Source organism: Heterodontus francisci, chromosome 46 (assembly GCF_036365525.1).
Source record: "Heterodontus francisci isolate sHetFra1 chromosome 46, sHetFra1.hap1, whole genome shotgun sequence".
In the NCBI taxonomy this organism is placed as follows: Eukaryota; Metazoa; Chordata; class Chondrichthyes; order Heterodontiformes; family Heterodontidae; genus Heterodontus; species Heterodontus francisci.
The window spans coordinates 9,933,069-9,960,027 of NC_090416.1; the positions used below are offsets into that span (position 1 = coordinate 9,933,069).

Genomic DNA, 26,959 nt, shown 5'->3' on the forward strand with positions numbered 1-26,959 from the left:
GGGCGGAAAGGACCCCCTCCCCCAGGTCCCCTTGCCAAGTGCGGGGCTATTCCCCATCGCTGTGTCCTCTCACATCCACTCAGCACCTCCTCACTTGCTAAAACCTCCGCTGTCCGTGACACTGGGCAGAGTTTGGGACTTGGCGACAAACCGTGCCGAACCACACACTCCCACCCCCCCCCAAACCACCACCACACCCCCCCCCCCCCCCCCACCACACGCATGTCAAATTAAAAGATGGGAAACCCTTATTCCACATTTGGCACACCACTGGGAACAGTTTAAACACTCCTGCAATTGGTCGTGTCTTCTGCACTGCTCCCCAAAGCCCTGATACACTCGAGTGTGTTTCTTCATTTACCCAACCCCGAGAATAAGTTCACTCCACAGTTTGCACTGAAGAAAGCCTGGACCTCAGGGCTGTGGGTAAAGGGGAAAGAGGAAACTAGGAATGGGAGGGTGCGCAGGGAGAAGAGAGACACACCGTACGGCATCTCTTCCAGCTGCCCTCATATAGAATTCTGACCTTCCTTCCATTCTACTTTGACTGGCCACAGTGACCCTTTCGTGTTCATATAGGTGTGGCTACTTGGAGAGTGTAGTGAAGCTGGAGAATTGGGTCCAATTCCGGGCCCCGCACATGAGGAAGGATGTCGAGGCCTCGGATCGGGTGCGGAGGGAGATTTACTGGAATGGGAGCAGGGATGAGGGACTTCAGTTAATGTGGAGAGACTGGGAGAAGCTGGGTTTGTTCTCCTTAGAGCAGAGAAGGTTAAGGGGAGATTTAATCGGGGCGTTCGAAATCAAGAGGGCTTTTGATGGAGTAAATAAGGAGAAACTGTTTCCAGTGGCAGGAGGGTCGGTAACCAGAGGGACACAGATTGAAGATAATTGGTAAAAGAACCCGAGGAGAATTTTATTTTTTATTCAGCGAGTTGTTGTGATCTGGAACGCGCTGCCTGAAAGGGCGGTGGAAGCAGATTCAAAAGGGAAATTGGATAAATACTGGAAGGGGGAAAATGTGCAGGGATATGGGGGGAAAGAGCAAGGGGGGAGAGATTGGGGGCTAATTGGATAGCTCTTTCAAAGAGCCAGCACAGGCACGATGGGCTAAATGGCCTCTTCCTGCGGTCACATACAGGACTGGGAGGAGTTGCAGTCTCTCTTCCTTCCCCAACCCCTCGACCCCCTCCACCTGGACACAGCCCATCGAGAAAGGCTCATTGTTTTTACATCCAGGAATAAGGCTCAGATTTCCACAAGCTGCTTCACGGAGGGGCTCTTCCCATCCCATCTAAAAATTGGAGCCAGGCCGTTCAGGGGGTGATGTCAGGAAGCACTTCTTCACACAAAGGGGAGTGGGAAATCTGGAACTCGCTCCCCCAAAAAGCTGTCGAGGCTGGGGGGGAGGGGTAATTGGAAATTTCCAAATTGAGATCAATAGATTTTTGTTGGGTTAAGGGGATTAAGGGTTACAGAACCGAGGCGGGGAGATGCAGTTAAGATACTGATCCGCCATGATGTGATTGAATGGGGGAACAGGATAGAGGGGCTGAATGGCCTCCACCTGCTCCTATACCAGAACTGCTTGCTCTCGAGTGTTGACACCAGTCAGAATTTTCCATACCCCAATTAACCTGGAAAGGTGCAGACAGGGACAAGTAGGGAGCAGAAAGTTTAAAAAAAAAATGTAAGTACAAAAATCATGAGCGTTTTGAACCCTCCCTCTTTTTGGGGGAGGTGAAAGTGGCTGGCAGGGCAGGGGGTCAGAGTGCGCAGGTCAGAAAGCTCACTCAGCAATTTACAAGGTGCAATGCCGCCACTGTCTGGCCGAAGGCAGAACTGCAGCAACAGTCCCGCACAAGCGGGGAAGGCAAATGGGCTGATCTCCGAATGGCGGGACCTCGCCCCTCTCGGTGCCCACCACCAAACCCCCACCACCCCCCCCCCCCCCCCCGTCTTCTCTCTCTCTCCACTGCCCCCGCCCTCCTTCCCCTTTCGCAAAACAAACTGTCGCACGACCTTGTCTGTCACTTGCTGCCGTGTGTGGGAATCTGCTTTGCGGTTACAACCCTGCCTCCACACCCCCCTCCCCCCACCCCGGTTAACTCCCACTGCCCTCTGAACGTGGGACCACACTGGGAACTCCCAGTCGGCTGGCACAGGGTGAAAGGGTAAAGGTTAACTCGCTTGGGGATGGGGTGGGGGGGAGGAGAAGGAGAGTGGGGCGAAGAGGTTAACTATCTCCTCACTGATTCTCAGCTCGCCTCACGCCGATGAACCAACTGGCATCATCAGCACGTTTAGCCGGAGTTTCCGAGTGCCAGACCTGTACCCGGGGTGGGGGGGGGGGGCGGGCGGGGGTGGGGGGGGGGAAAGCGGGGGCTTGGGGAGATTGAGAGGGGAGAAACACAGACACTCTCACATACACACGCGCGCACGCACGCACACACACTCCTGAAGTCTGACACTTGCTTCGCAGCCTTGTGCGAGAAGAGGGTTGGAGAGGCCTGTCCCACCCCCCTTCCCGACAACAAAGTTAGCGAGAGACACAAAAGTACAATAATATTGGGAGGGGTTTTGCTCCCCCCGAAGCGTTTGGATAAGTAACTAGGCACCAGTACAGGCACTGCATGCGGTCGGGCAGCTCTTCACTTCTGCGTGCTGATAGACTGCGAGATGGGCCTGGGCGGAATCATGTCCAGCAAGTATTCGCGCTGACGGTCTGCCAGGGTTGACCCCTTCTGACCTCCGACTCCGGCGTTCATGTAAGACATGTTGACCCCTGCAAAGGAGGAAAAAAAAAAGTGTCTGAGAACCAAGCCCGAGTCAGAAAGGGATGTGGGGAGGGGTGGCGGGAGGGGAAATCAGTGCTGGAGGCACCCCCCCCCCACCCCGCCCACCCACCAAATGCAAGAGATGCTGGGAAAGCCATGCCCCATGCCACCTTTGGTTAGTGTCCAGAGTACCCCACATTTCATCCCAAGACGACAGCCTCCACTGGCGTGTAGTTCCACATACACTCACCCGTACTTTACCCAAATGCCCACTGTTACTGCAGACCAGGAGGGTTGGCTATTCGACCAGAAGACCCCGTCATCATCTGCCAGGGTTCAGTGGGGAAAACCCTGTCTGACTAAATGGGAGAGGGGGTTGTGGGGGTTAAACCCAACTGTAGTGTTACATCAGCCAGCTCAATATGAACCGGGAAACTCGGGGCATTCGAGACTGTAGGGTGTCATCGTGACTATCAGCTGCCTTCCCAACTGCGGCGGTCTATTGCCCTGGGGACGCTGAGCAGAAGTTGGCCGCAACCCAACGGATAGGGAAGGGAACGGGCGGGAGAATCTACCCAAACAGATGGGCTTGATTGGCACATCTCCCGGCTGGAGGCCTCGGAGTCAGGTCACACCCTGCCTGAGCCACTGCATGGTTTAGGTACATGCTGAAGAACAATGGGGGATAAAAACGTTGGCAACTTGGGGTCGGTGGGTATCACTCTCGCCTCCAAGTCAGAAGGCCGTGTGGGTTCAAGCCCCTAATCCAGGCCGCCGCTCCCAGTGCGAGTACTGAGGGGAGTGCCGCACTGTCAGAGGAGCTGTCTTTCGGATGAATCGTTGAACCGAGGCCCCCGTCTGCTCCTCTCAGGTGGATGTGACTGGAAGCTATAACCGAAGGGCGCTGGGATTGGCTGTTCTGAGAGGACGAATGGGCCAGTTTCACCCAAACCTAGCCGGAAAGATCAAAGTGGAACACACAGCCCAACAGAGGCGCAGCCTGGGCCCTGCATCCCCAAGAAGCCCTCACTCTCCCACCTTCCTGCTTACAGGAGCTGCGGAGTGGCAACCCGGCACCAGCTGGTTCCCCTCCTCCTCCCTGCGAGGGGGATTTGGGAGGCAGAGCCACACTGGGTGGGCAAAAGGTGGGGATGATAAGGTGGTGGGAGGCTGAGTACCAGGGGAGCAGATACTCAAAGTACTGTCCTTGGACGGAGCCCGGGATCACCCAGGTGCGTATGGGTCAAAGGAAGTACTTGCATTTCTAAAGCGTCTTTCACATCCTCGGGCGACCCCACTGTACTTTACAAGCAATTCATTCCTTTCGAAGTGTAGTCACTGCTGTTTTGTAGGCAGATGCTAGCTCTACCCATGCTTGTACATTTACCTGAGGACACATTTAGGAACCAGTTCACAGCACCCGGGACCATTGAAGGATTCAAATTAATTTCACAAAATCATCTTTATAAAGAGTAAAGCTCCCTCTACACTGTCCCCATCAAACACTCCCAGGACAGGTACAGCACGGGGGTTCGATACAGAGTAAAGCTCCCTCTACACTGTCCCCATCAAACACTCCCAGGACAGGTACAGCACGGGGTTAGATACAGAGTAAAGCTCCCTCTACACTGTCCCCATCAAACACTCCCAAAACAGGTACAGCACGGGGTTAGATACAGAGTAAAGCTCCCTCTACACTGTCCCCATCAAACACTCCCAGGACAGGTACAGCACGGGGTTAGATACAGAGTAAAGCTCCCTCTACAGTACACCTCCTCCTGTGCATTCGGTCAAGATTCACAGGCCTGACCTGGGGTTACAATACTTTACGCTGCAGAGTTTGGTGTGGGTCTGGTGATACCTCAGAGTCTCATATCATAGCTGCAGTTCTTGAGACCCTTTAAGCAGCCTGAAGATGCTGTCAGTTCAAATACCCCTCCAATATTCTCCCTTTCCTGAAGGCACCGAGTGTTGCTGGGTACAGTTCTGAGGCCAAACCATGCTCCCAACCCCTGCAGCTATTGTCGATGCGGGCAGCTGGACTGTGAATGCAGGGGGTCGAGCCTGAGGCCTTTCCTGTGGCTTGGCGCAGCGCGATGCTGTTAGTTACCGAGTTAACTGGGCAGATCAGATAAACACACCAAGCCAAGCAGGAGTGACAAGAGCAGCATCATGAGTCAACCGTCCTGCGTGTGGGGCAGGGTCCCCCTCAACTGGACCAAAGTGAAGTGGGGGTTGAAATCTCTTGAAGGCGGCTTCAACAAGGGGGGATACTCTCTGAGCTCGCGATCTCAGCTCTCTAATTGAGGACCGAAGGGGGTAAGAGAAAAGGGTGCATGTGTCCATATTGTAAGGCCTGAAACAGCCAGAGGCTGGGTTTACACTCATGATGTATCCAGAAGGCTGGGCCTCGTGTTTCCAGCTGGGATCAAGATGCAACGACATCCACTGGCACCTTGCTCAGTGACCAGCGGTCCCAGAGCGAGCCTGGCCTGCAGGCTGCTCGGCCCTAAGGGCATCGCAGTCTCATTCCCTCATCGCCAGGCGCCCGGACACGTGCTCCCGTTCCAATGGGAGAAATTGGGTAAGTCAACTGCTGGCGGAACACTGGTCCGTCTGTTTGCTCTCGCACCCCTCCCCATCCCCCTGACCCTCTTCCCCCCCACCCAACCACCCGACATCAATTCCAGACTCTTACAGCTGCAAGATGCATCCTGAGCTCCCTCCTGGCTCGGCAACCCGGGTGTGTGCTGCAATTAAAACTGTGAACCCTTCAATACTGGCCGCACAGGAACCTACATACAGTGAAACATGTACAACGGACCCCTCCTCTGTTAAAGATAACATACATTGATTGAGACCCTTAAATAACATGGTCAAATAGACAAGAGGCACTGGTGAGACAGGGGACACTGGCAGATTAAGAACGGACAGACTTTCACGGACCAGGTACCTTTTAGACGGGACATGCCGGTCAACGTGGGGTTTTGTGATAGGAATCAAATTCTGTGACTCTCGGCTTTTTACGCAGGGCGCGCAGCAGCTGAGAAACGGCTCTGACTCCGGGATCGAAGGCTCGCACGGGGACTTTGCCCCAGGGAACAGAGCGAATTCTCTGCCTCCACGCTGGGTACAAGAACCCGCCCGTCCCACTGATGATCTTGGCAGGCCGCACAAAGACCATTTTGAAACTGACACCCGCAGGAATAGCAAAGTAAGAGTGGGGTCCGAAGGTTACAGGTTTCACTGTCAGAGAATCAGCTGGAAGTCAAGATTAAGAAAATAAAAGAAACCCGAAGGAGGTTTGTGCGCCTTCCGTTTGAACGGAGGTTTTGTGTCTACCTGAACTTGTGAAGTACGGCCTTCGTCCTCGGTTCTGGGCTCCGCTCCGCATTGCATGCTTACCTGGCATGCCGAGGAGACCGCTGGCCATATGCAGCTGGGGGCCCTGGGCAAAGTTAGACAGCACGCTACGGGCGGAGGTGTGGAGCCCTCGCTGGAGTGATGACTGCGACTGAGGCGGTTGCTGCAGGAGGCAAGAGGAGAAACACATTGGTAGGTGAAGTGTATGATCGAAACAGGTAGGTGGGTTGGTGGGGGGGGGGGGGGGGGGAGAGGGAGAAAGGCGGGAGCAGGGGTGCACAGTCCCAGCTCCAGGACCGGAATTCAATCCAGCCCAAAATACTGCAATACAAGACATCTAGATTTTAGATTTAGAGATACAGCACTGAAACAGGCCCTTCGGCCCACCGAGTCTGTGCCGACCATTAACCACCCATTTATACTAATCCCATATTCCTACCACATCCTCACCTGTTTCTATATTTCCCTACCACCTACCTATACTAGGGGCAATTTATAATGGCCAATTTACCTACCAACCTGCAAGTCTTTGGCTTGTGGGAGGAAACCAGAGCACCCGGAGAAAACCCACGCAGACACAGGGAGAACTTGCAAACTCCACACAGGCAGTACCCAGACTTGAACCCGGGTCGCTGGAGCTGTGAGGCTGCGGTGCTAACCACTGCGCCACTGTGCCGCTGACTAATCTGGGATTAGTGTTTCATGGAATACTGCAGGGGGAACTTAACTCTGTATCTAACACTGTTTTTTTTCTTTTTTTTTTATGCTGCGTTTCATCTGGTCTCAGTTTGTACTGCACAAGGGCATTTCTCTGTTTATAATACAATAGGCCCTGTCTTTACTCTGTATCTAATCCCCGTGCTGTACCTGTCCTGGGAGTGTTTGATGGGGACAGTGTAGAGGGAGCTTTACTCTGTATCTAATCCCCGTGCTGTACCTGTCCTGGGAGTGTTTGATGGGGACAGTGTAGAGGGAGCTTTACTCTGTATCTAACCCCGTGCTGCACCTGTCCTGGGAGTGTTTGATGGGACAGTGTAGAGGGAGCTTTACTCTGTATCTAATCCCCGTGCTGTACCTGTCCTGGGAGTGTTTGATGGGGACAGTGTAGAGGGAGCTTTACTCTGTATCTAACCCCCGTGCTGTACCTGTCCTGGGAGTGTTTGATGGGACAGTGTAGAGGGAGCTTTACTCTGTATCTGACCCTCGTGCTGCACCTGTCCTGGGAGTGTTTGATGGGACAGTGTAGAGGGAGCTTTACTCTGTATCTAACCCCGTGCTGTACCTGTCCTGGGAGTGTTTGATGGGGACAGTGTAGAGGGAGCTTTACTCTGTATCTAATCCCCGTGCTGTACCTGTCCTGGGAGTGTTTGATGGGGACAGTGTAGAGGGAGCTTTACTCTGTATCTGACCCCCGTGCTGCACCTGTCCTGGGAGTGTTTGATGGGGACAGTGTAGAGGGAGCTTTACTCTGTATCTAACCCCGTGCTGCACCTGTCCTGGGAGTGTTTGTTGGGACAGTGTAGAGGGAGCTTTACTCTGTATCTGACCCTCGTGCTGCACCTGTCCTGGGAGTGTTTGATGGGGACAGTGTAGAGGGAGCTTTACTCTGTATCTAACCCCGTGCTGCACCTGTCCTGGGAGTGTTTGTTGGGACAGTGTAGAGGGAGCTTTACTCTGTATCTGACCCTCGTGCTGCACCTGTCCTGGGAGTGTTTGATGGGGGACAGTGTAGAGGGAGCTTTACTCTGTATCTAATCCCCGTGCTGTACCTGTCCTGGGAGTGTTTGATGGGGACAGTGTAGAGGGAGCTTTACTCTGTATCTAACCCCCGTGCTGTACCTGTCCTGGGAGTGTTTGATGGGACAGTGTAGAGGGAGCTTTACTCTGTATCTGACCCTCGTGCTGCACCTGTCCTGGGAGTGTTTGATGGGACAGTGTAGAGGGAGCTTTACTCTGTATCTAACCCCGTGCTGTACCTGTCCTGGGAGTGTTTGATGGGGACAGTGTAGAGGGAGCTTTACTCTGTATCTAATCCCCGTGCTGTACCTGTCCTGGGAGTGTTTGATGGGGACAGTGTAGAGGGAGCTTTACTCTGTATCTGACCCCCGTGCTGCACCTGTCCTGGGAGTGTTTGATGGGGACAGTGTAGAGGGAGCTTTACTCTGTATCTAACCCCGTGCTGCACCTGTCCTGGGAGTGTTTGTTGGGACAGTGTAGAGGGAGCTTTACTCTGTATCTGACCCTCGTGCTGCACCTGTCCTGGGAGTGTTTGATGGGGACAGTGTAGAGGGAGCTTTACTCTGTATCTAACCCCGTGCTGCACCTGTCCTGGGAGTGTTTGTTGGGACAGTGTAGAGGGAGCTTTACTCTGTATCTGACCCTCGTGCTGCACCTGTCCTGGGAGTGTTTGATGGGGGACAGTGTAGAGGGAGCTTTACTCTGTATCTAACCCCGTGCTGTACCTGTCCTGGGAGTGTTTGACGGGGACAGTGTAGAGGGAACTTTACTCTGTATCTAGCATTGCCTTTCCCGACTGCCAATAAGCTTTGATAAGGTACCACATAAGACGCTACTCTACAAGACTGAAGCCTTCACTTTGAGTGGCAATCTCCTTTGCTGTATCGAGAACTTGATGCACGCCCAGGGCGGAAACTGTCTGTCAATGGTTTGCCATCTAATTGGAGTCCCACAGGGACTGGTGTTGGGACTATTTCTCTTCATTACTTTTGTTAATCATCTGGATTTAGGCATCTTGGGGAAAAACAGGCCTGCAAGTTTGCAGACCGGTGCCCAAAGATCTATGCAAGCTGTTTGAACTGCAGATGATGTTCCACTGCTTCAGGCGGACGTCGATGTGTTGGGGGAGGAATGGGGGCTCGTTACTGACAAAGGAGGTTTAACGCAGAAATGTGCAGTGTGATGCATATGGGCAGGGTGAATGCTGACTGTACATGCGCCCTTCAGAGAAAAGCATTCATTGCAGGTGAAAAGAGAGAGAGAGGGAGGGAGAGATCTGGGCGATTTAGTACATCAATGTCTAAAGGCTCAGGAGGAATGCCGTGAAGTGGCAGAGTACGTGAACAGGGTGTTGGGGCGCATGAGTAGAACAACTGATGACAAGACAAAGAATAACACTTACACCTTGCACAAGACCTCGGGCAGGCCTCCGTTAGAATACTGTGTCCAGTTTTGGGCTCCTTGTATGGTGGGTGGTATTGTGGCATCGACTAATTCTCAGCCTGAAGCAACTTAGTCAACAAGACGGGTTAAACTCGAGACTCTACACTTTAGACAGAGTAGGCTTAGGAGCGATCTGATCGAGGTTTATAAGATGACCGAGGGAATAGACGGAGTTTACGTACACAGTTTCTTCCAATTAAATAAGCTGGGGAGAATCAGGGGGTCACAGTTTTGAGCTCCAGGTCTAGGTTTGATGTCAAGAGATGGTTCTTTTCCCAGAGATTTGCCTACACTGACTCACTGTGGCTCGTGGCTCTCCTTCGGGCCTCCGGCGGGGTGGGGCAGCGGGACCGCGGCACTTACCTGCCGTAGAGGGTGGTGCCTGATCAGGGGTTCGGGCTTATTCATCACCACGCCGGCGGAGACGGATGTGGGAGGGGCCGACACGGTCGCTGCTTGCTGCTGTATCCGCTGTTCGATTTCCTGCAGATGGCAGAGAGAAACCAGAAACGGGCAGGGGTCAGTTGCTAGAGCACTCAGTGGGACGACAACAACAAGAACTTGCATTGATGTAGCACCTTTAACGTCCCAAGGCTCTTCAGAGCGGCGCTATCAGACAAAATTTGACCCCGAGCCACATGAGGAGATATTAGGGGACGGGCGACCGAAAGCTCGGACAAAGAGGTCGGTTTTAAGGAGCGTCTTAAAAGGAGAGGAGAGAGAGAGAGAGAGAGAGAGAGAGACGGAGAGGTTTAGGGAGGGAATTCCAGAGCTTAGGGCCCCAGGCAGCTGAAGACACGGCCGAGGAACCCATAGAGTGAAACCCCAGCTTGAGTCCCTGTCCTATTCCCTCGAGTGTAGAAGATTAAGGGGGTGATCTAATCGAGGGGGTTTAAGATGATTAAAGGATTCGATCGGGTCGATAGAGAGAAACTATTTCCTCTGGTGGGGGGGAGGAGGGGGAGTCCAGAACAAGGGGGCAGAACCTTAAAATCCGAGCCAGGCCGTTCAGGGATGATGTCAGGAAGCACTTCTTCAAACTGAGATTGATAGATTTCTGTTGGGTTAAGGGGATTAAGGGTTACAGAACCAAAGGCGGGGAGATGGAGTTAAAATACAGATCAGCCATGGTCTGATTGAACGGGGGAACCAACTGGATTCTTAACAACAATCCGAAAGCTTCACAATCACTTTTCCTAAGACCTATTATACGCCATCACCATACCCGGGCTCGGGGACCTGGACAGGGGCCTGGCTCGAGGGCAACTCTCCAACATGGCCCGACTGCCACCGTTTAGACCCACGTACGTGTGAAGCAGGGTCACCCCAGGGTGGCAGAGAGGGTAATAGGCGGGTAGACGTGTATCTAAAGCAGCACCTGCTCCTGCTGCAAAGCTTTGACGAAGGCGGTTTTCAGCCGGTTTGTGTGCTCGGCCTTCAGCGCCTTCTTCTGGTTGGACGTCACGCACTGCTCACACAGGATGCTGCCATTCTTCTCCTGCTTCCAGTGGGGGGTGAAGTCCGTCCGACACTGGGAGCACACGAAGGGGTCGATCTGCGACAGCTGGAAACGCCCCTTTCCTAGAGCGGCAAACCAAAATAATTAAATCCTACGTTTTAGATCTTGCCGTAAAACTCTTAACCACATTCCGACTGGTGTGGGGCTCGTGCCCCCTGCTGGCTGGGACATCATTGGCAATAGCTTCATTGCTTACAATGGAGGAAAGTGGGGGGGAGGTGAAGCCCTCCTTGGTTAAATAGCCATTTGGCACTTGCAATCCGGGTTGGCCTCTGTGAGGTTCTTGTGGGGGAATTAATACCCATGGAACTGTACCCCCACAAGAGTTGGCGGCGTCAGTCGGGGATGGGAGAAAGTTGACAGTAACGTTTGAGGCATTTTGGACAGAGAATGAGGAGAGGCAATATGAATATATATATATATATATATATTCAGGTCCATTGTTCCCTGAAGGTGGCAACGCAGGTCAATAGAGTGGTCAAGAAGGCATACGGCATGCATTCCTTCATCGGACGGGGTATTGAGTACAAGGGTTGGCAGGTCATGTTACAGTTGTATAGGACTTTGGTTCGGCCACATTTGGAATACTGCGTGCAGTTCTGGTCGCCACATTACCAAAAGGATGTGGATGCTTTGGAGAGGGTGCAGAGCAGGTTCACCAGGATGTTGCCTGGTACGGAGGGCGCTTGCTATGAAGAGAGGGTGAGTAGATTCGGATTATTTTCATTAGAAAGACGGAGGTTGAGGGGGGGGACCTGATTGAGGTGTACAAAATCATGAGAGGTATCGACAAGGTGGATAGATCTGTCAGAAGCTATCTGGACAGATACATGAATGGGCAGGAAGCAAAGAGATACAGACCCTTAGAAAATAATGGACTCCTCCTGTGTGGTAAGATTTATGGTTCCTGATAGCTGATCTCAGCTGAGGGGGACGATGGGGTCAGCGGAGAGGCTTGGGCTGTGTAGATTTGGAAAGTGGTGGCGAAGTTCTAGAGATAGTTAATGACATGGAAGCCATTAGTCCAGGATATAATCCCGAGTTAAACTGTGAGGGGTTTGTGGGGGGGGGGGAAAGAGGTAAAAATGGAAGAGGGAGGGGGAACTATTTGAATAGCCGTTTCAAAGCATGCTGGGCTGAATGGCCTCCTCCTGTGCTGTGCGATTCTGTAGTTGGGAGGAAGAGAACTGAGCGGTGGCGGAGTCGGCCCTCACCTTGGCTCTCGATGACGCTCTGCACCACCTCCTCCAGGCCCAGCATGTAGATGAACTCATTGTTGGCCGCGCTGGGCAGGAAGTTGAGGAGCGGGGGCGAGGGCTTGGGCGGCGGGATCTCCAGCAGCGTCTTCTCCAGCTGCTTGCGCAGGGCCAGCTTGGCGGCGGCCTGGCTGCTGGCCGGGTCGCTCAGGCCGCCGGGGCTGGACAGGGCAGGGCTGGCCGCCGTCGTCAGGCTGGACTGGACGTGGGGGGAGACGTTCATGTAGATGGTGGACGGAGTGGTCCGAGGCGACGGGATGGAGGAGCCGGCCTGCTGGAGAGAAGAGGGCGTTAGCAGAGGCTTCCAGCGTCCTGCCGATACACAAGAACATGGCAAATAGGAGCAGGAAGAGCTCATTCGGCCCCTCGAGCCTGCTCCATCATTCAATAAGATCACGGCAGATCTTTCACCTCAACTCCACCTTCCCGTCCGATCCCCATATCCTTGACTAACTCAAGACGATTATAATCCACCTGTAATGGGAGACACTGTGACAGGGTCAGTTCTTTACCGTGCTGACTGAGGTCTGGTCTGTCACAGCTACTCTATTAGTCCCACATGCACCCCACCCCACCGCTCCCCCCACACTCTGTTCTTTCTGCATAGGCTCCGGGGTGGAGATTGGACCCACAAATGTCTGACTCGATGGCGGGAGTGCTACCCACTGGGCCATAGCTGTAAATGCAGTGAGCGCTTTGCAGTCAACTGAATGGGTCAAAGAATCAACGGTTCGAGTCCCACTCCAGAGACATGAGCCCACAATCCAGACTGAGACTCGATGTGCCAGTACCGCAGGAGTGCCGCGCTGTCGGAGGCGCAGTACCACAGGAGTGCTGCAGTCCATGTGGGGTAGGTACACCCACAGTGCTGTTAGGGAGGGAGTTCCAGGATTTTGACCCAGCGACAGTGAAGGAACGGCCGATATAGTTCCAAGTCAGGATGGTGTGTGACTTGGAGGGGAACTTGCAGGTGGTGGTGTTCCCATGCAACTGCTGTCCTTGTCTTTCTAGTTGGTAGAAGTCACGGGTTTGGAAGGTGCTGTCTAAGAAGCCTTGGTGAGTTGCGGCAGTGCATCTTGTAGATGGTACACACTGCTGCCACTGTGCGTCAGTGGTGGAGGGAGTGAATGTTTGTAGATGGGGTGTCAATCAAGCGGGCTGCTTTGTCCTGGATGGTGTCGAGCTTCTTGAGTGTTGTTGGAGCTGCACCCACCCAGGCAAGTGGAGAGTATTCCATCACACTCCTGACTTGTGCCTTGTAGATGGTGGACAGGCTTTGGGGAGTCAGGAGGTGAGTTACTCACTGCAGAATTCCCAGCCTCTGACCTGCTCTTGTAGCCATGGTATTTATATGGATACTCCAGTTCAGTTCAGTTTCAGGCTGTTGATAGTGGGGGATTCAGTGATCGTAATGCCATTGAACGTCAAGGGGAGATGGTTAGATTCTCTCTTGTTGGAGATGGTCATTGCCTGGCACTTGCCTGGTGCGAATGTTACTTGCCACTTATCAGCCCAAGCCTGGATATTGTCCAGGTCTTGCTGCATTTCTACACGGACTGCTTCAGTATCTGAGGAGTCACGAATGGTGCTGAACATTGTGCAATTATCAGCGAACATCCCCACTTCTGACCTTATGATGGAGGGAAGGTCATTGATGAAGCAGCTGAAGATGGTTGGGCCTATGACACTACCCTGAGGAACTCCTGCAGTGATGTCCTGGAGCTGAGATAATTGACCTCCAACAACCACAACCATCTTCCTTTGCGCTAGGTATGACTCCAACCAGCGAAGAGTTTTCCCCCTGATTCCCATTGACTCCAGTTTTGCTAGGGCTCCTTGATGCCATACTCGGTCAACTGCTGCCTTGATGTCAAGGACAGTCACTCTCACCTCACCTCTGGAGTTCAGCTCTTTTGTCCATGTTTGAACCAAGGCTGTAATGAGATCAGGAGCTGAGTGTCCCTGGTGGAACTCAAAGTGAGCGTCACTGAGCAGGTTATTGCTGAGCAAGTGCCGCTTGATAGCACTGTCGACGACACCTTCCATCACTTTACTGATGATTGAGATAGGCTGATGGGGCGGTAATTGGCCGGGTTGGACTTGTCCTGCCTTTTGTGTACAGGACATACCTGGACAATTTTCCATATTGCTGGGTAGATGCCAGTGTTGTAGCTGTACTGGAACAGCTTGGCTAGGGGTGTGGCAAGTCCTGGATCACAGGTCTTCAGTACTGTTGCTGGAATGTTGTCAGGGCCCATGACCTTTCCAGTATCCAGTGACTTCAGTCGTTGCTTGATAGCACGTAGAGTGAATCGAATTGGCTAAAGACTGGCATCTGAGATACTGGGGACTTCAGGAGGAGGCCGAGATGGATCATCAACTCGGCACTTCTGGCTGAAGATCGTTGCAAGTGCTTGCAGCACTGTCGGAGGGGCAGTACTGAAGGAGTGCTGCACTGTCGGAGGGGCAGTACTGAGGGAGTGCTGCACTGTCGGAGGGGCAGTACTGAGGGAGTGCTGCACTGTCGGAGGGGCAGTACTGAGGGAGTGCTGCACTGTTGCAGGGTCAGTACTGAGGGAGCGCTGCACTGTAGGAGGGTCATTTCTGATGCAGCTCTGCACTGTCGGAGGGTCAGTACTGATGCAGCTCTGCACTGTCGGAGGGTCAGTACTGAGGGAGTGCTGCGCTGTTGGACGGTCAGTACTGAGGGAGTGCCCAGCAACAGCAGCCTGGAAAACAGGGAGGGGAGGGCTGGGGAAAGAGAGCTGGTTTAAGGCTGGAAGGGAAGGTAATACTTTGGTGAGTGCATGGTACTGGGGGGGGGTTGGGGGTGGGGTGGTGAGACAGCAAGGGCTCCTGTTCCCCATCCAGCGACCCCAGTTGGGCAGGATCGGGCATGGGTAGCGATGCCAACCACGGTGTAACAGCCTACCAAATCACAGTTTTTGAGTGAGCTGTGTAGGACGGTTGCTTGGTCTGGGGTTGGGTGGAGGGTGGGGTGGTGGGGATGGGTAGACAACCCCAGTGCCCATGGAACCGCACTTCAGAGAGGGGAAGCGGGGAACCAAAAGAAAACAAGGGGGAAAACTAAACATAAACAAGTTCAAGTTGCATCCCTGGAATGTACCATCTGAAAGGGCGGTGGAAGCAGATTCAATAGTAACTTTCAAAAGGGGAATTGGATAAATACATGAAGGGGGGAAATGTGCAGGGATATGGGAGAAAGAGCAGGGGGAAGGGAGTGGGACGAATTGGATAGATCTTTCAAAGAGCCAGCACAGACACGATGGGCCGAATGGACTCCTTCTGTCCGGTAGGATTCTATGCCTCTAAAAAAGAATTCAACAGTTAGATCACTAGAAAGGTAGACGGCCCCACAAACAGGGTGGGCACCGCAGACAGGGCATCACTGACCTTCTGGTACGAGCTGGCTGGATTCTGACTGGACACCGGGCTGTGGATGAGACCTGGCTTTGCGAGCCTCATGCTCTGCATCTGGGCCGGGCTGGGTGCGATCACTCGCTGGGACATGAGCAGCTGCGGCAGCGTGCTGTTAGGAACCGACCTGATGACCGGATGACCCTGTGAGAAGACGAACACAAGAGGCGCTTGAAGAACGCAGACTGACTGGCAGCGATCGAAGCAGGCACACGATGATTCTTCTCAAAGACCTCAGACCTGGCACCAAACTCAAGTCGGTGAAAACCCACACGTGCGTATTAGCAACCCCCTCACCCTTAGCCCCGACACAAAGGACAGGCCAACCACTACTGGGGCCTCCATTGGTCTGACACTGCCTCTACGGCAACACAGACTGCTCAAAGCATCCCCTCACACAAAACCCACCCCACCCAAACCAGTAACCTGGTAGTGAGGGAGGTGGGGGGGGGGGGGGGGGGGGGGGGGGGGCGGGGGAGGGGTTAGGAGAGAGAGAGAGAGAGAGAAGGGGAGAGAGAGAGAGAGTAAATATTACAGTAACCAAGCCCACCCCGGAAGTAGAACCTTGAATGCTACTGGGGGTTTTGACACAATTATTAGCCAGCGATACTGCTCTCTATGGAGATGGATTCTTTAATACCATCGGGCTGTGCCCTCTGCGGTGAGTGGCCTGCACGAGTCACGATCAGTAAAGTGAGGCAGGGGGAGGACAGTTGGTGCTGGGAACAGTCCTGTTCAAATCAACTCAGAACAGGGATCATGTGTTTCCCTGTTAACCATGTTTAAAAGTCTATAAGTACAGGGGTCAGAAAGGGCCAACAGTCAATTCCAAAACAGTTCACATGCTCAAACTTAGAAGGTGGCAGGACAGGTAGATGAAGCTATTAATAAAGGGTTTATAAATAGAGGCAGAGAGTACAAAAGCAAGGAAATTATGCTGAATCTTTGTAAACCACTGGTTCCGGCCCAGCACTTTAGGAAGGATGTCGAGGCCTTGGAGAGGGTGCGGAAGGAGATTTACCAGAATGGGAGCAGGGATGAGGGACTTCAGTTAAAGTGGAGAGACTGGGAGAAACTGGGATTGTTCTTACAGCAGAGAAGGTTAAGGGGGAGATTTAATCGGTGCCTTCCAGCAGCGAAGCGATGGGCTATGCAGATTTGAAAGGAGACAATTAATAAATGGTTGGGTTGGAATATTATCCTCAGTTGAACTGCGAGAGGGGGAAACAAGGGAAGCTCATCGGCCCAGAGGCTGGGAATGGTCTCCCAGAGAGAGAAGGCGAGGAGAAATCCTCGGGACATTTCAGATGGTGCGACAAGAGCGCTCGATGAACAGACTGGGATGGTCAAATTGCTTCCCTCGTTCACGGGTCGTGCATTGGTCTCAGCGCTTCCGAGGGAGGAAGTGGAAAAGAAACAAGAGACGAGAGATCAGCCAGGTTTCCTGCCCCGTGCCAGCTATCCAGTCAAGCAATGTCAGGGCGAGGTTCGGACCAGCCCTGGCGGCAATGCCTCCGGCTGTTCAATAGCCTGCTGGCTCCCCGACACGTGAAGAATGGCCTTTTGGGGGAGAAAGGGTGGGGACGCGGCAGGTCAGTACAGGAGATGTCTTGGGGCCTGTCGGACTGTTCTCCTGTAAGCTGGATAAACACACGAGGGAGAAAGGAATTGAAGGATCCGTCGATAGGGTGAGATGAAGAGGCTCGTGTGGAGCAGAGACACCAGCATGGAGCAGAGCAAGTGCAGAGCCTTCAGGAGAGGGAAGGCTGCAGGGAAACCTACTCAGAGCGTGAGGCTGGAACTACCTGGAGGAAACACGACGCAATTCTTCCCCACAAGCGGAACGGCGCTGCAAATAACAAACTGTCAGTGGGCTGCTACCTCGCCATGGGCAGGTGATGCGATTCTCTGCAACGCACTGACCTGAGCTCCTCGCAGGTTCTGAGGGTCCAATACCTGAGAGATGGGCCGGGATGGTGGTTTCGACAGCATCTGTTGACCGCCTTGGACCAGCGAGGGCTGGACGACAGACGGTGCGTTCTGCACAACAGGAACCTGACCATTCAGAAACAGAAAGCGCACAGTTAGCACACCAGTACGGGTCGGGATCACACGTTTCAGATAACAGAAACATTCAATCCCCATCTTCAAACCCCTTCCCTGCTGCCCAGCTGTACGCCCATGCTCACATCCTTCGTTATTCTAACTCTGGTTACCCGTCCCCTTCTAAACTACCAGCACTGGAGACAGAGCTTTCGATCGTCAATCCTGGGCTCTAATAATCTTTATAAATCTCTCTCTCTCTCTCAAAAGAATCATGGAATGGTTACAGCACAGGAGGAGGCCATTTGGCCCATCGTTTCTGTGCCAGCTCTCTGCAAGAGCAACTCGTCCAGCCCCACTCCCCAGCCCTTTCCCCGCAGCCCTGCAAATGTTCTCTTTTTTCCAGTTCCCTTTTGAAAGCCTCGATTGAATCTGCCTCCACCGCACTCTCGGGCGGTGCGTTCCAGATCCTAACCACTCGCTGCGTGAAAAATCTTTCCTCGTGTCGCCTTTAGTTCTTTTGCCAATCACCTAAAATTGTTATCCACTGGTTCTTGTTCCTTCCGCCAATGGGAACAGTTTCTCTCCATCTACTCTGTCCAGATCCCTCATGAATTTGGACACCTCGATCAAATCACCTCTCAACCTTCTCTCCTCCAAGGAGAACAGCCCCAGCTTCTCCAATCTATCCTCGTAACTGAAGTTCCTCATCCCTGGAACCGTTCTCAGGAATTTTTTCCGCACCCTCTCTAAAGCCTTCACATCCTTCTAAGGCCGGTGCCCAGAAATGGACACAATTCTCCAGCTGAGGCCGAACCAGTGGTTTATAAAGGTTCTGCCCCAAAGTTACAAGGGTCCTCAAGACCTTCAATCACCTCTCCAAACCCTTCCCCGGATCCCACTCATTGACCCATCCATGCTTACACCCATCCCCATTAAGCTGTAAAATGCTAGTACCTGATCTCAGTGGAGTCTACAATGACCCCCAAGAATTGGGACTTGACAATCAAGGTGCAACAGCTGGTCTCAACAATCACTGAGCGGGAGAGCTGGGAGAACAACATCTCAGCTTCAGTTCCCAGTTCTGACTGTCACCTAGAAAACACCGCAATATACCCTTACACTGAAGGGTTAATTGCAGCAGCTCGCCCAAGCCTCCTTTGACAGCAGCTTCTAAACCTGTGAGCTCTACCAGCTGGAAGGTCAAGGGCAGCAGACGCATGGGAACACCAGCACCTGCAAGTTCCCCTCCGAGTCACACATTACCCCGACTTGGAACTATATCGGCTGTTCCTTCATCGTCACTGGGTCTGTACAGTGGAACCCTTGACCTAACAGCACTGTGGGGGCACCTTAAACCTCACGGACTGCAACAGCTCAAGGCAGCAGCTCACCACCATCTTCTCAAGGGGCAAACAAGGATAGGAAATAAATGTCTGCTTGCCAGCAACACCCATGAATTATAGAAATAAATTTTATAAAACCACAGTACAAAATTAACAGCCCTCAAAACAAGTTTTGAGATGAGAAATATCCTTCGGTGCCCTGCTGAACTGTATGGTCAGCATTCCCAGAGTTTCGTGGTGGCGGCTGACTCTGTCTGGGCTGCACTGGTTCCTGACTGTGGCAGAGATCGCACCGTATGGAATACAAAACTCTTTATTGATGGAAGGCAGATTATCTGAACGGCTACAAACCGAGAGAGGGGGATAGGCAACGAGACCTGGGTGTTCTCGTACACCAGTCGCTGAAGGTAAGCATGCAGGTGCAACAGGCGGTAAAAAAGGCAAATGGTATGTTGGCCTTCATAGCGAGAGGATTCGAGTACAGGAGCAGGGATGTCTTGCTGCAAATATACAGGGCCTTGGTGAGGCCACACTTGGAATATTGTGTGCAGTTTTGGTCTCCTTATCGGAGGAAGGATGTTCTTGCTATAGAGGGAGTGCAGCGAAGGTTTACCAGACTGATTCCTGGGATGGTGGGACTGACGTATGAGGAGAGATTGAGTTGGTTAGGATTATATTCACTGGAGTTCAGAAGAGTGAGGGGGGATCACATAGAAACCTATAAAATTCTAACAGGACTTGGCACGGTAGGTGCAGGAAGGATGTTCCCGATGGTGGGGGAGTCCAGAACCAGGGGTCATAGTCTAAGGAAACGGGGTAAACCTTTCAGGACTGAGATGAGGAGAAATGTCTTCACCCAGAGAGTGGTGAGCCTGTGGAATTCACTACCACAGAAAGCAGTTGAGGCCAAAACATTGTATGTTTTCAAGAAGGAGTTAGATATAGCTCTTGGGGCGAAAGGGATCAAAGGATATGGGGGGGAAAGTCGGAACAGGCTACTAAGTTGGATGATCAGCCATTTTCATAATGAATGGTGGAGCAGGCTCGAAGGGCCGAATGGCCTACTCCTGCTCCTACTTTCTATGTTTCTATGACCTTGCCTGCCCATCAATTTCATCTGTTGGTACAGGAGGAGGACCAGTGGTTGGAGCTGGGTCTCTTTCTGCCTGGCTGTGCTCCAACAAGCGGAGACTTACCTTCTGCACCACGTTCTCCTTCTGGATCTGGCTCTGACGCAGTTTCTTCAGCAGCACCAGCCGAGCCTCCTCCAGCCGCAGCTCGTCCCGAAGCTGCTTGATGATCATCTGCCGCTCCTCGGGGCCTTTGCCCTGCGGACAGAGAAAAGGATGACAAGAGTCGCGAGTCACCTAGGCTTCTTCCACGGCACCTTCCAAACCCGCGACCTCTACCACCTAGAAGGACAAGGGCAGCAGATGCATGGGAACACCACCACCTGCAAGTTCCCCACCGAGCCGCACACCATCCTGACTAGGAACTATATCGGCCGATCCTTCACTGTCGCTGGGTCAAAATCCTGGAACTCCCTCCCTAACAGCACTGTGGGTGTACCTACCCCACATGGACTGCAGCAGTTCAAGGCAACGGCTCACCACCACCTTCTCAAGGGGGTCATAGAGTCATCGGGTAACTAGGGATTGGCAATAAATGCTGGCCTTGCCAGCGATGGCTACAACCCGAGAATGAATTTTTAAAAACTGCTGAGAATTAATGCATTTGGCGTCTTGTTGCTTAATCAGTTGTGCAATTCCTGAATGTTAAGCAAAGGTGTTAAAGGATATGGGAGAAAGCGGGTGCAGATCAGCCTTGACCTCACTGAATGGCGGAACAGGCTGAGGGGCTGAATGGCCACCTCCTGTCCCCGTATTCCTATTTACCTGCCTAAGTAACACAGTCAACAAAATATCCAGTGAGAAAGGGGAAAAAACAGTATGACTTCGCACAACATCTCCAGATCCTTCATTAAACAGAAGATGGATGCTGGAAGCCCGACCTCATCGGCACCCAATCTCGTGACCTGCTCGGGCCCCGCAGGAGGGAGAGAGTTGGACTGCTGCAATGCCGAGCTTGGAACCACAGGCCCAGTCTCCGCTTCACACAGGGCAATGCACTTATTTCCATTAACAAATGTGCAAAAAGCAAAAAAGAAACCCGCACTGACACAATCCCTCCCACGGCCTCGGGATGTCTCAAAGTGCTTTCCAACCAAATGTAGGGCGGACCTTGGTGAGGTTTAGCCACTCTTATAATGCAGGAAACGCAGCAGCCAATTGTACACAGCAATGTGATAATGACCCAGATCATCTGGGTTTTTTTTTAGTGATGTGGGTTGAGGGATAAATACTGGGCCCCAGGACACCGAGGAGAACTCCCCCACACCCACCCCGTTCTTCTTCCAATAGTGGACGTGGGATCTTTTACATCCACCTGAGAGGGGCAGACAGGGAGATATGGCACGTCCAACAGTGCGGCACTCCCTCAGTACTGGCACTGGGAGCGTCAGCCTGCATTATGGACTCAAGTCTCCGGAGCAGGAGGCAAGAGTGTGCTAGCCACTGAGTCACGGCTGCCGACATCTTCTTCCGTAAGAGCAGAATCAGAGAAATAATGAAGTGGTTGGATTAGGATACAAAGAGATAGAACCAGAAGAAATGGAAGACTTAGTGGGGCCCAAATATAAAATCACCGGTGAAAGAAACATTTAACGGGGAAGAAGCCCAAACAACGCGCCAGATCCCGAGTGCCACAAGTGTTGGAAGCCATGACTAGGGCGGGTTATTTGTTGGGCTATCACCGCCCATCATTTGTATCCGATGGCACAACTACCCCGGGCTATAGTGAAGTGCATCAGTGTACACAATAATGGATATTATATACTAGCTTCGACCCATTGACAGAGGACTCAGTAACCAGAGGGACACAGATTTAAGATAATTAGTAAAAGAACCAGAGGGGAGGGAGGCAGGGCAGGCACGAGGGGCAGAGAGCGCGCGAGGGGCAGAGAGAGAGACAGGGAGAGAGAGAGAGAGACAGGGAGAGAGAGAGAGAGACAGGGAGAGAGAGAGAGAGACAGGGAGAGAGAGAGAGAGACAGGGAGAGAGAGAGAGAGACAGGGAGAGAGAGAGAGAGACAGGGAGAGAGAGAGAGAGACAGGGAGAGAGAGAGAGAGAGACAGGGAGAGAGAGAGAGAGACAGGGAGAGAGAGAGAGAGAGAGAGAGAGAGACAGGGAGAGACAGGGAGAGAGAGAGAGAGACAGGGAGAGAGAGAGAGAGACAGGGAGAGAGAGAGAGAGACAGGGAGAGAGAGAGAGAGACAGGGAGAGAGAGAGAGAGACAGGGAGAGAGAGAGAGAGACAGGGAGAGAGAGAGAGAGACAGGGAGAGAGAGAGAGAGACAGGGAGAGAGAGAGAGACAGGGAGAGAGAGAGAGACAGAGACAGAGAGAGAAAGAGAGAGAGAGGAGCAGCTCATCAGCAACCTTTTATCATCCTTAATTCACAGCTCATGCAGACCAGGAGAGGGGAGGAAAATAAGGGTCTACAGTAAGTGACAATCCCCCAGGTCCAAAGGACCATACAAGATGTAACGCCCGATTCAATCAAGTGCAGTCGGTGGCAATAGGATGGGTTTGTTTTGCACCCTGTTAACACTCTCCACTGAGATTAACAGAGGGACTAAAATAGGCTTCTGACCCCCTGAATCCTGGGGTTTAGCCAAGGCACCCATTCTTGCTCTTTGGAAAGTATGCTTGCGCCACCAGGGTCAGATGCAATGACCCCCGTGGCCAAACGGCCTGCTAGTATTCACAGGCCGAGCGAGCGGTCGGGCGCATTTGGGTGAGGTGGCACAGGGTCTGCTAGTGGAGGGGATTGTACCCCACCAGGCGACAGCACCCAGGAAAGGATGCACAATATGAAAAGTAGACGGACCTAGGCCTCGCCCTGGGCAGTCACTTACCTTGAAAATCTCCAGGTTTGCCACTTTGATCCTGTCTTCGAACCGCCCGTTCGCCCGAGGGCTGGAGGCCTCGTTGTCCGACAGTACGATGATGTCTGGCGAGGGGGTGCTGCGCTCCCTGTCCATGTCACTGCAAGGGACCAAACAATACACACATCACGCCCCATACAGGCTCCCCACCTCCCTGTGTTCCAGGGTTCCACCGCAGGGCCTGGGCCCGAGGCCTCTGCAGGACCGGCAGTGCTCTCCACTCCTGATACTGCTGAGCCGCCAGCCCTCTGATTGGCCGGCAGCTCACGGCCCTACAAATTCACCTTCTAAAGCTCTGACCCCAATAGACTGGAGGATCGCTCTGGAGTGGGGGGCCGGAAAAATGCAGTGATGGGGCTCCCCCTGCCTTTTCATCCAGGAGCCCCGCCTACTGTGCAAAGTCCAGCACTATAAATGGGCCCAAGAGTCAGGTAAGATGTGCTGCTGGCTGATACCCCAATGCCAGTACTGAGGGAGTGCTGCACTGTCAAGTGGTTCGTTCTTTCAGGTGAGATTTCAACTGAGGCCCTGTCTCGGGTAACAGATCCCAGGGCACTGTTAGTGTATATTAATTGTATGCAGGTGGCAGTCATGAACTGGGGATTCACTTGTGCTCCTATAAATAGGAACAGGCTGGAAAACTGTGAGGGTTGGATTCGGAGGTGCATGCTTGTAACGTGCATCGCTGGAAACAAATACTTATAAAAAAAAAAGTGTAAACATTGGCTCCAGTCCCATCCTTCATCACCTGGCTTTCTGGAGTATAACAGGCCTCATATATCATCAAAAGAACAGATTCATCAGCCAGCATCACATTTGCTCTTTGTGGGAACTTGCTGTGCACAGACTGGCTGCCACATTCACCCACAGAATGAACAGTGGACAGCACTTCGAAGAGTTAACAAACTTTCGGAGTTGACAGCATCAACGACACACAGCAGAGGCGTCTCCGTATCCGCCCTGTGTGGAGTTTCGGAAAGAAAGGGACTTGCATTTCTATAGTGCCTTTCACCAACTCAGAGCTTCCAGCAACCAACTTGGGGAAGAGCTAAATGATAAAATAATCATGTCTTGGCAAGGTTAAGGGAGGAATATTGGCCCCAGGACACGGTGGGGGGGTGGGGGAGGGACTTCCTCCTGCTCTTCCAATAGCGGCCGTGGGATCTTTGACATCATCCTGAGAGGGCAGAGACAGACAGACAGACAGACAAACAGGTAATGATGTCCTGATAAGTCATTAACACCACAACCTAATAAATTCTCTATTAAAAAGGCCCATTCCATCTTTCGCACCTTGTCCAATTACAAAACAATATCTGGGCCCCAGTTCCCATCAACTAGTGCACAGCCCCACATTTTGGCAGCCTTCTGCCATCTATCGATACTACTTGAATCACCATGTGACTTATAACCCACTTCCTTCCATCCTCAGATCTCTGCTTGGCCTCAGTGTTATTTTTAACCTGCTATTGTAGCCACTGGTGGACACCACACATTATCTTCAAGTATAGGACAGGACGTCTATTACCCGACTGGGGACAGCATTTGCTAAAGAAATACACCTCCTGGAACACCAGTGTTAGTCCTCTTGTTAAACAGAGGAGCAAGGGCTGGGGTGGATAGAGTTCGTTGGTGGGGCGGGGGGGCAACAGCGAGCAGGGGGGGCGACAGCGAGGGGGGGGGGGGGGGGGTAAGATAAACATTGATATCAGATTTCATTACACCCTCCCCAGCTCCGCGCTGGTGCCTTTTACCTCTTGTGTGCACTCATGTCAACGGGTTCGTCACCGATGTTCTCCTTGCCCGCTTTTACCACGCTGCGGATCTCCGGCCGAGGCTTCAAGCTGCCGTTCATCTTCTCCTCACCCGCCTTCTGGTGCTCCGACTTGACCACCAGGTCCTGGGGCACCTCGGGACCGGCCAGGTCCTTCCTCTTGAGCAGGGCCAGCATCTTCAGCCGCTCCATGGCCTCGTGCCCTTCCATCTTTAGCCGCTTGGCCACCATGTCCTCGCGCTCCTCGGCCCGGTCCAGCCCTCGCTTCAGCAGGTGGAGCCTCAGGGCATCGTCTGTCATTCTGTCCATCCTGCTGCTGGGGAGGGAAAACAAGGCTTTAGAGTTTAATTCCTCTTCCTGACCCGTGGGACTGCGCCTCCCACAGGTGAACAACTGCATTGCATTCATATAGCACCTTCAGCGAAGGAAGGCATCCCAAAGAGCATTATAAAGCCAAATAAGGAGATATTAGGGACAGGTGACCAAAAGCTCAGTCAAAGAGATCAGTTTTAAGGAGCACTGTAAAGGAGAGAGAGAGGCGGAGAGCTACAGGGAGGGAATTCCAGAGGTTAGGTCCCAGGCAGCTGAAGGCACAGCTGCCGATGATGGAGCAAAAGAGTCCAGAATTGGAGAACGCAGAGTTGCGGGAGGATTGTAGTGAAAGAGGTTACAGAGATAGGCAAGGCCAAAGAGGGATTTGAAACTGAGGTGATGCTTAACTTGAGAGTAACTAAGCAAAGCATGGGGCAGGGGGAGGGCAGGGTCAGTAATAGGTGAACAGAGACCAAGCTTGTGGACCAGCCATATAAATACCGTGGCTACAAGAGGTCAGAGGCTGGGAATCCTGAGGCGAGTAACTCACTTCCTGACTCCGCAAAGCCTGTCCACCATCTACAAGGCACAAGTCAGGAGTGTGATGGAATACTCTCCACTTGCCTGGATGGGTGCAACTCCAACAACACTCAAGAAGCTCGACACCATCCAGGACAAAGCAGCCCGCTTGATTGACACCTCATCCACAAACATTCACTCCCTCCACCACCGACGCACAGTGGCAGCAGTGTGTACCATCTACAAGATGCACTGCAGCAACGCACCAAGGCTCCTTAGACAGCACCTTCCAAACCCGCGACCTCTACCACATAGAAGGACAAGGGCAGCAGATGCATGGGAACACCACCACCTGCAAGTTCCCCTCCAAGTCACACACCATCCTGACTTGGAACTATATCGGCCGTTCCTTCGCTGTCGCTGGGTCAAAATCCTGGAACACCCTTCCTAACAGCACTGTGGGTGTACCTACCCCACATGGACTGCAGCGGTTCAAGAAGGCAGCTCACCACCACCTTCTCAAGGGGCAATTAGGTATGGGCAATAAATTCTGGCCTAGTCATCGATGTTCACATCCCACGAATGAAAAAAAGAGTTTTGGGTAAACAGAAGCTAACTTTAACTGTATAACATTAACCCGTTGCAGTCACTGTACAATAAGCAGGTAAGAACAATGCGACATTGCGAAATGGGGAGATTCCACCACAACCTGCAGGGGAGAGGCAGTATAAACAGAAATAGGGAGCGAAGCTGTCAGCCACTGCTCAGTGGGGAGCACGGTCACCTCGAAGTGAGGAGACTGTGGGTTCGAGCCCCACTTCAGAAACTTGAGCCATAATCCAGGCCGACACTCCCGGTGCCAGTACTGAGGGAGTGCTGCATTGTCGGAGGTGCCGTCTTGCAGATCAGATGTTAAACCCCACCAGAGTGAGTGACTTGAGCTATCCTCTCGGCACAGGAAGGCTGGTTTTCTAGATTTGGCTTGTACTAGATTCTCTATTCACAAGAAATAGGAGCAGGAGTAGACCATGTGGCCCATCGAGCTTGCGCCACCATGCAATATAATCATGACTGATCATTGGCTTCAATTCCACTTTCCCGCCTGCTCCCCATATCCCTCGATTCCCCGGGAGACCGAAAATCCCAAAGATTCACAACCCTTTGAGTGAAGTAACTTCTCCTCGTCTCAGTCTGAAATGATTGGCCCCTTACCCTGAGACTGTTCCCCGTGTTTTAGATTCCCTGACCAGGGGAAACCACCTCTCAGTGTCTACCTCATCCAGCCTCTTCATAATCTCGTATGTTTCAATGAGATTGCCTCTCATTCTTCTAAACTCCAGCGAATACAGCCCCAATTTACTCAGCCTCTCATCATAGGACAACCCCCTCATCCCAGTGACCAATCTAGTGAACCTACTGAACTCATTT

At 52.6% G+C, this 26,959-nt stretch overlaps 1 protein-coding gene across 10 annotated transcripts in view; it reads right to left on the reverse strand.

Annotated features, from left to right (window-relative positions):
• Positions 1 to 211: 211 nt before the first annotated feature.
• The window catches only part of gatad2b (GATA zinc finger domain containing 2B), an 81,831-nt gene continuing 55,083 nt past the window's right edge, over positions 212 to 26,959 (reverse strand). For 4 of the 10 annotated variants that reach the window (XM_068022569.1, XM_068022571.1, XM_068022566.1 and 1 more), the window contains 10 exons: positions 24,681 to 25,016; positions 22,897 to 23,026; positions 20,119 to 20,250; positions 17,457 to 17,588; positions 15,510 to 15,677; positions 12,054 to 12,369; positions 10,699 to 10,901; positions 9,684 to 9,803; positions 6,120 to 6,303; positions 212 to 2,785 (listed from right to left, as the gene is read on the reverse strand). In XM_068022569.1, the coding sequence (XP_067878670.1) occupies positions 2,652 to 2,785; positions 6,120 to 6,303; positions 9,684 to 9,803; positions 10,699 to 10,901; positions 12,054 to 12,369; positions 15,510 to 15,677; positions 17,457 to 17,588; positions 20,119 to 20,250; positions 22,897 to 23,026; positions 24,681 to 25,009 (1,848 nt within the window). In that variant the 5' untranslated portion in view covers positions 25,010 to 25,016 and the 3' untranslated portion in view covers positions 212 to 2,651. The remainder of the gene's footprint in view (positions 2,786 to 6,119; positions 6,304 to 9,683; positions 9,804 to 10,698; positions 10,902 to 12,053; positions 12,370 to 15,509; positions 15,678 to 17,456; positions 17,589 to 20,118; positions 20,251 to 22,896; positions 23,027 to 24,680; positions 25,017 to 26,959) is intronic. The other 6 variants (XM_068022570.1, XM_068022567.1, XM_068022564.1 and 3 more) reach the window with 4 other exon arrangements.